General features: G+C 33.1%; 1 protein-coding gene across 1 annotated transcript in view; it reads right to left on the minus strand.

The window, feature by feature from the left end:
- The window catches only part of SmydA-4 (SET and MYND domain containing, arthropod-specific, member 4), a 48,571-nt gene extending 46,447 nt beyond the window's left edge, over positions 1-2,124 (minus strand). The window contains exons 1-2 of the mRNA XM_089632951.1: positions 2,041-2,124; positions 265-413 (exon numbers count right to left, since the gene is read on the minus strand). Coding sequence (XP_089489077.1) covers positions 265-288 — 24 coding nt within the window. The 5' untranslated portion in view covers positions 289-413; positions 2,041-2,124. The remainder of the gene's footprint in view (positions 1-264; positions 414-2,040) is intronic.
- Positions 2,125-12,439: the final 10,315 nt, after the last annotated feature.

A 12,439-nucleotide genomic window follows, 5' to 3' on the forward strand; every position in this document is an offset into this window, starting at 1 on the left:
TATAAAACGAATCAGTCATCGATTTTTTCCAATAAATCAACTATTTACAGAAGTACTTAAGACGTCTTACCTCAGTAACAACATATTTTAATAAGTAGTACTAAAAAATATATTTTAAATAAAATATTAAAAAGCTCGTTTTTTCTCAATTGAGTTATGTGAAAATTGTTTGTGGTCAATCACTTTAGACTTTGTAAAATATTACGAAATATTTTCATTAAAAACATGTGTTCATTATTAATGAAAGATAAATAATTAACTCACCCTTTTTCGGTGAGCTTTATGCATTTTTAATACACCTTAACTTTTTAATCACAATGTCTTCGCACTTTATTTCACTTCACTGGAGTATAGATTATTTTTTTAATGTGTGCCTGACAATAATAATATGATATTTTCACGCTGATCAAAGGCTACAAATAAAACATTTTTAATATTTACATAAAACACACATTTGATTGATTTAATAGTTTTTGATTTTAGGTTGTAGATTACGTATTCAGGAACAAAGATGCGGCATATTTGATGTCAGTGTTCAATAATTTATTTACAAATTTTGTTTCTAATTCCAAACGTGATTCAAAATGCCCTTCAGCTTGAGTCCGACCAGCGCAGCGAGTAAGATATGATATTTCGCCTATTAAAATTTAATGAATAACGTATAATTTAGTTAGGTCTTGCCAAATCATCTAAGTACTGCGTAATGTGCAGAGTGCACATATTGCATTCCGCCGCGGCTCGAATATAATTTCCTTCACAAATGTTATTTCAGTCGATGAATAAATGTATTACATGGTAATCTTCATATTTATCTTCGTGGTGAAATATTTAATTGGGCAAAGGCAAAGTGGAACATTTTGTATATTATTATAGTAAAGTAATATCATAACATTTATATTACAAAATTTGCAATGAATTTACTCACAATAAGTAAACTACCACACTCTCAATCCTAAAGTATTGAGGTCGATAGAACGAGGGCTTTACAAAATGATAATCGTTTTTATTTTTACTGACCTACAAATTAAAAGTTTGTCACTTAGCGCCCAGAAAACCGCGCAGCGCAACGGAATGCATGAGATAATCGTAATGGGACGCGCATCATTCAGAAATTGATTTACATGTCTAATATAACGTTAGAAATACATTTATAATTATCCCATATACTATACTATAAGTATATTTGTTTTTCGCATAGTTGTGTCCTGTTTATTAAATCGCAAACTGTAATATTTCACTTATAATTCAAAGTAACAGTTTTCCGGTTCTAGGTGTGTTTTAAGTGTAAGTAAATTTAGCAAACATAAATTTCAATTTAAAAAACAATGTTTGAAAAACAACGTGAAACGCTAGAAGAATGTCCCAAAAGAGTTAATCGTCTAGCTGAAATGTTCACCTCGTGTAAACATCGCTAGGAAATATCCCCAACATCAGTTCACTCCGTCCATTACCAAGGTATTTACGAATTCAAAAACTGATAGGAACATAAAATAATAAAGTCTTAACAGACTATGACAAAAGTCGCAAAAACGATTTAACTTCAGCCCAGAAATGATTGCTTGGAACGTTTGCAGCGGGTTACCGCGCGTTTTCCTATTTTCAGGAACTTTCAGGATTAAATCAATGTGTCAAACATGAAATAAAGCTTTTAGTACACCGGTACACCACAGCTTGACGACACGTTTGACGACTTACAAAAACATTGAATTACTAGATTTCTGTTAACGTTTGCCAATTTTATCAAATACCACAGCTTAACAACATGTGCTAAAGGGGTAACCACTAAATAATATTTGCAATAATTTATGAATCTAATGAGTTTAAATGACTAAAGACGCGATGTATCAATACACAATTTCACATTAAACCAATAATGTTTTGGCATAAATGATCCACGTTATTGATCAATGAAACGAAATAGTATATTTGATGGGAAATACGAGTGGTGTTTGGTTTTCGGTAGAAAACAATAAACAAATACGTCGGCGTATTTTTTTATTGCTTGTAATTTTTTTCACGTGATATTTGTTAGTTTCTTACACTTTTTCACTAGTTTTACGTAAGGTTTAGCTCGGTGACTATCAGGAGCACAGATCAGTTAGGAGGTTGAGAGACGGAGGGTTGATATGATCTGGGAAGAGCCGGTGGCTATCAACTCGCCGGACTCAATTATTTAGTTGCGTGGTCACGTTTATTAATGGAATTCACAACTCCCACTCGCGTTATGGCCCGACCACAATACACGTACACGTAACATATATTATTATTATTATTATCAATACGAAATAATATGCAATTTCCATGGTGACTTGTCACTTCGACTGAATACTGAAATATTACCGAAATACTAAATATTTTATTAATTTTCAATGTTATATACGGTGTTTGGAAACTCTTAGTGCGAACGGGAAACTACCTACATCACATAGATCATTAAAAAAAAGTAATTTTTGTTTTTTGACAACCAAAGTAATAATCATAACATTTGGAGTCTGCCCGGGTCTACCTACGCTAAGAAGTATTTTAAAAGACATTAAATGTTTGCGTTTTTGCATTACTTACAGGGTCTCATTATCTCCATTGTTATTTATAGATGTACTTAACTTCTATGTTCTATCCTTTTCTGTTTTACATACTTATAAGGGCTCTTTATCACTTACGCAATTCTTATTTAGGCATTTTGTCAACTTGAAATATATTTTACTTATTATATACCTACCATTAAGCATTTACTATGCAGGTACCTCATCTTTATTTAAAGTATATTTTTAAAGTTACTCGTACATATATTCGTACAAATATAATTTTATTTATCATTCCAATATCGGAATACTTAATCAGGATCTCATTAATAATTTTGGACTGTGTAAAAAGTCGAATGTCCTCCTTTTATTAATATTGTTTTCATTAATAATTTTGTTTCAATAATTAATATTATAATGGAGCGATAACATTTAAAGAAGCATAAAATTGATATGTTATCGCTGTGCCAATGAGTTCTGCGGGTTACACTCCGCACAGCCATAACTCGTCTGCTGTGAAACATTAAGAACACAATAAAAACATTGGCTTAGCACGAGACAGGAAAACCTCCCGCGATAATACGCATTTCTTTGGAAATTCTCTTCGAGAACTTTTGTAGGGAACGGCCTTGCCGACTGCTGCCAGAAATATCGCGCCTTTTAACTGCTAATGCCGCTCTTTATTGCTACTAATCCAGCCATACTCAAACTCTTTTCTTCTCGGGTCGCATTCCCGTGATTGCAATGTTTCGCGGCCCGCAACATAATATACCATATATTTTTCAATAAATAATGTATTATTACATTTATTTTTTTTTATTTTTTTTATTACGTGCGTCTATATAAAAAGGTTTACATATATATTTTTGGCTTTGCCTGTCTCACTCGGAAATCCTGTGCCGAGACAGACTAGTTAACAAATATTTTTAATATTAAAATAAAGTACATTTTTCAATACAACAAAAATATTTGACAAAAATTATCAGGTTAGTAGGTAGTGGTAACAATAATGAGATAGACGATTATATTTGGGTAAGATGACTAATTATTGCACGACCTTTTTCGATGATCCATTGTTTGATCAGGATTTTGTAATTGTTAATATTATTCGATTTTCTTGTATTTTCAGGTAGGTTATTGTATATTTTAGACGCAATGTATTTGAAATTTCTTTGACCAAATGTTGTGTTTATAATATTTGGGTATTTTCATAAAATGTATATGTTTTATTTTTAAACAGATGAGTTAAGATTGTTTTTGTGTAAATTTCTCGAATATCATAATAATGTACATATATGTATCTAAATAAGGTAATATACATATATTATATGTAAATATACGAGGGTATATAAATAAGTGTTATAACTAAAACTATATATGATTGTAAAACTGCACAATTGTCCCAACTGCTCCCAACCGTCTGGAGCCTGTGAGACTATGGCATCCCCAATGTATGGTATGTCGTTTGCTGAAGGTAGTGGGGATGAATTTGGGAAGATAAATTCTAATCAATTCCTTGTACTGTTGTACCACCCAACCAACATAAGAGTTGCTTTTCCTCTCCTAAACAGGCTCATTAATGAACAGAAATATACATCAATAAAATAAATACCAGAATTACTTACCATTCTGCGTGCGAACTGTATATAAATTTCTCTAATGACAATGAACAATGATAATCTCAAGTATGGTCCAGTATCTATATTATCTGCCTGAACAGAATGCAAATAAATTGTAATATGTGTCCTTTAGCAGCATCATGTTCTTTGATCAAATGCACTGTACATATAGTGTTGTATTAATGATCGACGAACCGGTGGATGCAATCTGTTAGCCATAAGTTGATGATAATTTGTCTAGTCTATTAATGTATAGTAATAGGATAGATCATTGTTGAAATATAGTATATATTTTTATTTTATTTTTATTATTTTATTTTATTTAAGGTGATTTCTTCACAAAAACGGCGCTATACAAATCATCTAAATATTATTATTATTATGGGAAGGAGATGGAGAAAAGGATGATCAGATATAGTCACCAAACCTATTTCAAGCAAAGTTTTAATTCCGAATGCTGGTCCTACACCAGGACAATAGTGAGAGTATCTTTCACTCTGGAATGTTCCGCAAATACACTATATATTATTTTTAAAGACTTAATTGTGATATAACACAAATCTACGTAAATAAAAATGTAAGGACCGGTTGTTTCAGAGAATTTGAACAATTCTTCAAATTTCAAAGTTATTTTTCAAGTTCTGTGAAAAATTTTTTCAAGTTCTGTTAGTATTTCAGTTCTGTCAAGCAACTAGCCTATAATGATATGATAACAGAAATTGAATAGGTCTTTCGCAGAACCTGAAAATGAACGTTGAAATTTGATGAATTGTTCAAATTCTATGAAACAACCCATCCTAAATGTTCGTTTGTTCAAAATCTTTAATCTCCGAAAGTTCTTCACAGATTGCTTTGAAATTTTAACACAACGCGCAACGTTGCATTCGAATACGCGTGTGTTTTAACACAACGTTGCATTCGAATACGCGTGTGTTTTAACACAACGTTGCATTCGAATACGCGTGTGTTTTAACACAACGTTGCATTCGAATACGCGTGTGTTTTAACACAACGTTGCATTCGAATACGCGTGTGTTTTAACACAACGTTGCATTCGAATACGCGTGTGTTTTAACACAACGTTGCATTCGAATACGCGTGTGTTTTAACACAATGTTGCATTCGAATACGCGTGTGTTTTTATATATCATTGAATATTATGTAGAAGTCACCTGTGGCAGGTAAAAACATGCATTTTAAAGGAGTGCCGATACATGCCATCTGTCGGACAATAATTCTTTTTTTGAAAAAAACAGCGCCATCTGTTGGACGTAAGAAAACGCATGCCCTATTGTTTCTCTATCTGCACAAACAGACATAGACATGCATGACACAGACATGGACCTCCGACATGCTAGTCGAGAGCCTTACCAGTGAGGCCGTCAAATTGTGGCGTTTATTTGAAAATTAGGGTGATTTTAGATTTTGAGATGTAATACAGGGTGTTAAAACACGTACCTGAAATACATTATGCAGTGATTCCTGAAGTAATTGGGAGCAAAAATGTAGATTACATTTAGATCTTATCGATTACAGGGGGGGTAGGGCAGTTACTCAACAGACTGGCCATTGACGACATGTGACAGATTTTTTGTTTGTGTTTGAAAAAAATAATTAAAAAAAGACAACCACAAGTTTCACCGGAGACCAACATTTCATTTATACTCCAAAATATGTCAAAAAACATTGGTTACAGTGAGTCAGGTACGTCTCTTATCACAATGTACGTTAATTACGAGATGATTAAAAATAAAATTAAAATTGGGCGGCCGCAGATTGAGTACGGCTGTTCGCAGTTCTAATTCAATATTCTTTCAATCTGTAATTTGAGATGGTATCGAGAGAAAGTCTCGCGCTAAACTAAATTAAGTGATTACTTTTTTCTGAACAGATAAACTTTTAGAAGGGTGTTTTTTAATTTAAAAAAATATATAGGCATATTATTAATCCATTACTAGTGCATGATTTCTTATTTTAACATTATTAACATAATATGGGGAAATTGGTATGATAGTTTATAAGTAATCAAATATTTAGTATATAGTACACTATGCTGTGATAGAACGGCTTAACCTTAAAAATATATGTTATTTTTGAAGATAATATTTCTACATTTGTAAAGATAAAAAGGTTATTATATGAAATTCCCTCGATGGAAAAACATCGCTTTGAAGTAAGCTTGGAAAATTATTAAAAAACTCGTTTTGTTCCGTTTTTTTAATATATTAAGCAGGGTTTTCCAATAAGAGGTGTTATTGTGAATAGCCGCTATTTCGGTAGATTTTACTTTTGAAGCTGTCATTTTTTGACATTTGACAAGTAAAAACTACGCCATTAATAAAAATGGAACGATACACGCTTCAACAACGCATTGAAATTATTAAAATTCACTTGAGTGAATCAAATGCAAATCATCTTGAGTGATGAGGCCCATTTCCACCTCGGTGGCTTCGTCAACAAGCAAAATTGTCGCATCTAGGGCTCGGAAAACACAAGATTTATTGTTGAAAAGCCTCTCTATCCTCAACGTGTAACTGTTTGGTGCGGTTTATGGTCCGGCGGAGTCATTGGACCTTACTTTTTCGAAAATGAGGCTGGAGCAACAGTTACGGTGAATAGATTGCGCTATCGAGAGATGATTAATGATTTTTTATGGCCGAAATTGGATGGTATCGATCTGGACAGCGTTTACTTTCGACAAGACGGCGCTACGTGCCACACAAGCAACGAAACCATTGATCTTTTACAATTGAATATCAAACTAACACCTCTTATTGCAAAACCTTGTAAGTATGAAAAATTTTACAGTGTATCTTTAAATGCAACTTAAGCATTTATCTAGAGATATTGCTCCATTTCAAACGAGTGGTGTTTAAGGATGGGTTGTTTCACAGAATTTGTACAAATCTTATAATTTAAAAGTTGATTCAAGTTCTGTGAAGATTCTATTCTATTTCCGCTATTATATCATTATTGATCAGTTCTATCCCTAAACTAAAATAATGACAGAACTTGAATAAAACCTTCACAGAACTTGAAAATCGACTTTGAAATTGTATGAATTGTTCAAATTCATCAGTAAACATTTGCATCATTTCGGTTAATTATTATCGTTTTTTTATTAGCGCGCTCCCTATAACATTCGTATTTACATATCTCCCTTTCAAATCATCTTTCAACGCTTACTACGGAGTCTTAAGTAAATTGACTAGTTTTCTTTCGAATCGGTAGGAATAGATTTGTTCTAAGGATCTTCTGTTAAGCGGTAGTGAGATGAGATTATATATTCCGTTTGACAAGAGAAAAGGTTATGGGTTTACTTCATAGCTCATATTTAGTAGAGTAGTGAAAATTACGATTTTGCCGTTATTTGACTATTTTCACTTTTCTCCACATTAACCGTTGACGTTTTTAACGAATTCAGCACTATTTCTAACAGTGTTTTTCATTTTGGTGATATTTGTCTAATCTCACCGTTTTTGACAGTTGTCCTTACCGTTTTTGATGTTTGTAGACGATTTTGGCGGTATTTCTCCATTTTAGTCGCTGACCCTTGACAATGTTTCCATCTGGTTGGGAAGAGTTGTGGAGCGGGTTGGGATAGGGGCTGTAGGAAGTCATTTATTAAGACCAAAAAACAGAAGCCGGTAGCTCGTTTCAAATACGAGTCTACTTGTACAAAAACGTGTCGATGAAACGACCCGTTCTCTCACGGAGAAACTTAATGATATAAAATATTGGTAATTTAATAATAATCTCTTCAAAATATTCATAATCCGGTTAAAAACGGGATTGCAGGCCCTTAAGGAATGAATTGGTAGGTTTCCTGGTAAACTTTTAGTAAAATACGAACGTATTATCACCATGTGGAACACGTGTTCATAAAAATCATAATATTTCCACATTTCGTCATGTATATAAGGAAAGTACAGGTGCATGAACACGTGTTTCGATATGTTAGGAATTTACTAATAGTTTATCAAGAAAAGACCTGCAATCCCGTTTTTAATCCGACTACCAATAATTTGATTTTTTTGGCAATCCTCATTTTTCTCCGTCCATGAAGCCAACTTCAACTGTGAATGGATTTTCTGCTCGTGTCAATGCTGCTGGCTCCATTAAAATACCTGTAGAACAGACTCAGCATTACGTCTGAGCATTAGAGATGGTAATCGGTCTGTTAACAAAGGATTGTAAATCAGATGGACCACCCTCCCTTGCACAGAATCAAGTATGTTTATCAAGAATTTTGAGGATCTAGCCGAGAAGTTGCACCTTAATTCCAACTGTTGGTCACAATTGAGATTTGTGCAGAGATCGCAGCTGGCCAATATTTAAGAATCTAGCCCTACACAAGACGCCCAGTTTCTTGGAAACCAGATTTACTCGGGCTTCTATAGTCCTGAGTCCTGATACTTGAGCCGGTGTAATATACTTACTCCAAGCTTTTCAATTGTGCCTTTATCGGGGAGGGTACACCCATCAAATTGCACCAGATAGTGTATCTCTATTTCCCGAATATATATTTTTTCCAAGTGGCGAATAATTTAAATGTACTGAATTTAAAGTTAATGTTCTTTATACAAATAGAACGGCTTCATTGCGCCTCACTATTTTTACCTCATTTGGGTGTTTTAAATGTTTCCTTGCTATTATAATTGCATGTTTCGGAGCATCATATTCTTCAGCTTCAGCATCACCAGCAGCCAATCGTGGCCATATACTACTTACGTATTTGCGCGTGTTATGCTGGGCGAGGGAAGGAAATTCAGTTGCGCCTTATTATAGGGAATTCTTCCGCATTCACCTGTGCAGATATAGAAATCGCAGAAAACCATGTTCAGTAGGAATACTGACCAAGTTGGCCATTGGCAGTTCTGTTTCAAATTTTCGTTTCAAAATCGGTAATATTATCCTCAATAATTAAGTACTTATTACAATTTGAGGTTTTACTCATTTAGTTATTCCAAAAATAAGAAAGCTTTTATCTCAATTTATAATTCTATTGCAATGCTATGCCCGAATCCGTTATCCAATTTTGCCAATATTTGATGGTTTTAAACCATTATTAACGGGGTTTTTAAATTTTAAATTTAAATTTAAAAAAAAGAAAGACAAACATTCCCGGGTTACGAATAACCTGACAATATTTGAAAATCTCCTACTACCACCACAGAAAGCTGAAAATGTTGCTTGTGTTGTGATGGAGGACTTAGCCGGCCGAGGAATTGAACACGCTACGCCTGAGTGGGACCCAAGCGCGATGTCAACTCGGCCACCGACCGGTTTTTTTAGCGATTTTTGCGCCATTTCACCATTTTCAGTATTTAACTCTTTTAACCGTATTTCACGTTTTTTTAACTATCTGACCGAATCTTGTTTGACGATATTTGAAGGGTTTCGACTGTATTTAACTGTTTTTGTTCGTTTTTTGCCATTTTAGCTGTCTGTTGTTTTAAAGTGTATTTTGGCGTTATTTGAAGATTTTAACGATTTTGATTTTATTTGATGGTTTTTCCCGTTTTTAGACAACATTAGTTTTTACCTGTTTTACCTTTTTTGTTCGTTGTTGACGATTTAGACACATGCTTTTTAACGAATCTTAAATTGACGATTTGAAGTTACTCTTTCGTCTATTCTCTGTGGTCACAATACGAATTTAATGTTTTATTTTATCAGTGTGTACGAACGTGAAAGTGACAACTGCCCTTCGGATATGCGTATTTTTACACTCGTAAAAATTGGCTTAAAAATAACATTGAACTTATTTTAATTGTAAGTATTATGCCAAAATATCCTATATTAGTGAGTTATCTTAAAATATAACATTAACCACAGTTACACCACAGTTATACTACAGTGGAGATGCTAAACAGTGCCCATATCTAACATCCTAAACATACTCGAAACGGTGCGGAAGCATCGAATTCAATACCCGTAAAACATACTTGTTGCCCAGATTGCCCGCCAACAGGCGTCAGTATTAAAATAAAAGGAAACACCTCCTAAGGTGTTGCTGAAATTCCCAATCAATAGAATAAACAACAAAACTGAAATATTCCTTAAATGCATAATGGTTGTAAGCCAAACTCCCATAATAATGATGTAATGACTTCAGCAAAAAATTAAAATATTACCAGACATCTTGGAAGTGCCCAACTTGCAAAGTAATAAAACAGATTAATCCTGGGAATAATGCCAATGCACCCATTTGTCAATGTGTAGCTGTTGACCCCGCAACAGACACGGACAAGTTGCAGCTGGTGCCAAACAGACATTTAAAGGTGCTTCTTTTATCCCTCCCCACGTCCAAGCTCTTGTGGCGAATCACAATAAACAGTCATGGCTCATCTTATTTATTTATTTATTTATTTATTATTTTATTTACGCCCTAATGGGCTTTTACATGAAAATATACATTTACATTGATTACAATAATTGAACATAAGAAGATAAATGGAGTTAATTGTAAGAAAGCAACACATATAATAAAATTTTGTGCAAATTAGCAAAACACTAATAAGATGGATTCAATATAAAATATACCCAAGCATGAAATAGTAAGTAAAAGAAAGTTCAACATAAAAAGTAAGTAAGTGGGTGTGTTTAAACCCAGTATTAATTGTGAGTTTAACAAAACGATAAACCAATATAAATTAGAGTGTAACTTACTCGTGAGGTACAGAACATTATAACAGAGATTTAAAAAAAAAAAAAAAATAACAAAATAAGAGTTGCACCTGTAAAAAGCAAAAACTAATAGAATTTAGCAATATCGACATGAATAAGAAATAATAAGATCTGAGATGGAACATAGTGTTATGTATAAAAAGTAGTTAGTAGGTATATGCATACAATTATAAGTGTATAGTAGAGCAAATAAAAAACAAACAAATATGGATATAATTTACTTGAAAGGTTTCGAATGGGAGAAGATGTAATAAAATTATTAAAGCTATAAAAGTTAATTATTAGCCGATAGAATCGAAATAAGTTGCCTTTTAAAGCTCACAAAATTGTCAAAACCAAACATATCTATAAGTTCACAGTATTTATTCGCAAGGTTGTGAATTCTAGGAATTGGTGAAAAAATAGAATAATTAGTGTTGAGGTTCTTGTTAAATTTAAAAGTATCTTTACTGCGAGTTTGCCTAGCAGGAACATTAATGCAAATAAGTTCCAACAAATTAGGGCTGTCAATTAAAGATTTAATAATTTTGAATAAAAATAGCAAATCAATTAACACTCTTCTATCAGATAATTTAAGAAGTTTAGTTTCAGCAAGCAAGTTATTGTAATTTATAAATTCGATTGGAATTTTCATTTTAAAATTAATGTACCGAAGGAATTTATTTTGTACTTTTTCTAATGATTGAGAATGGACCTTGTAGTACGGTGACCATACGGTGGAATTGTATTCTAATTTGCTTCGTACTAACGAGCAATACAGATGTTTTAATGTTGACATACTTTTAAAATTTGCTCCCATTCTCAAAATAAAACCTAGTATTCTCATCGCATCGCTTGTTATTTCATCGATGTGTTCGTTAAACTGTAGACTCTCGTGGAATATAACACCAAGATCACGAATCTGTGATACACGAAGAAGATTAGCACCATTCATAAAATAGGAAAAATTAAGTGGATTTTTGCCTTTGTAAAAACTGATAATCTGGCATTTACCTAAATTTAGTTGCAAATCATTGACAGAACACCACGCACATAGTTTATTAAGGTTCAACTGCAAAATTGCGCGATCGTCATCGTCTTTGATTATTCTGTATATCTTCAGATCGTCGGCAAATAACAGGACTTTAACATTAGTAAAAATATTAACAATATCATTGATAAACAAACAAAATAATATTGGGCCCAAGTGAGATCCCTGTGGTACTCCGCTCGAGGCAGCAAATGTATAAGAAGTAAACGAATCTATCTTGACTGCTAAGTACCTTCCTAATAGATAACTCTTAAACCATTCCAACATGCTCTCTCTTATTCCCAACAATTTTAGTTTACGTAATAATATTTTGTGGTTTACTTTATCAAATGCCTTACTGAAGTCAGTATATATGGAATCAGTTTGATGTGATGCATTAAGGGCATTAACAATATCATTCGTGTACAATATCAAATTGGTAAGAGTAGATCTACCTTTAATGAATCCATGTTGAAGGGGAGAGATGGTTCGATTGATTCGGGATATCAACTTATCTAGTACTAGGCTTTCAAAAAGTTTGGGTAAAGTAGACATTATACATATTGGCCTATAATTTGTTACTTCGCTCTTATTACCTT

The sequence above is a fragment of the Hesperophylax consimilis genome, chromosome 1 (genome assembly GCF_061612785.1).
Source record: "Hesperophylax consimilis isolate HC1 chromosome 1, BYU_Hcon_1.0, whole genome shotgun sequence".
Classification (NCBI taxonomy): Eukaryota; Metazoa; Arthropoda; class Insecta; order Trichoptera; family Limnephilidae; genus Hesperophylax; species Hesperophylax consimilis.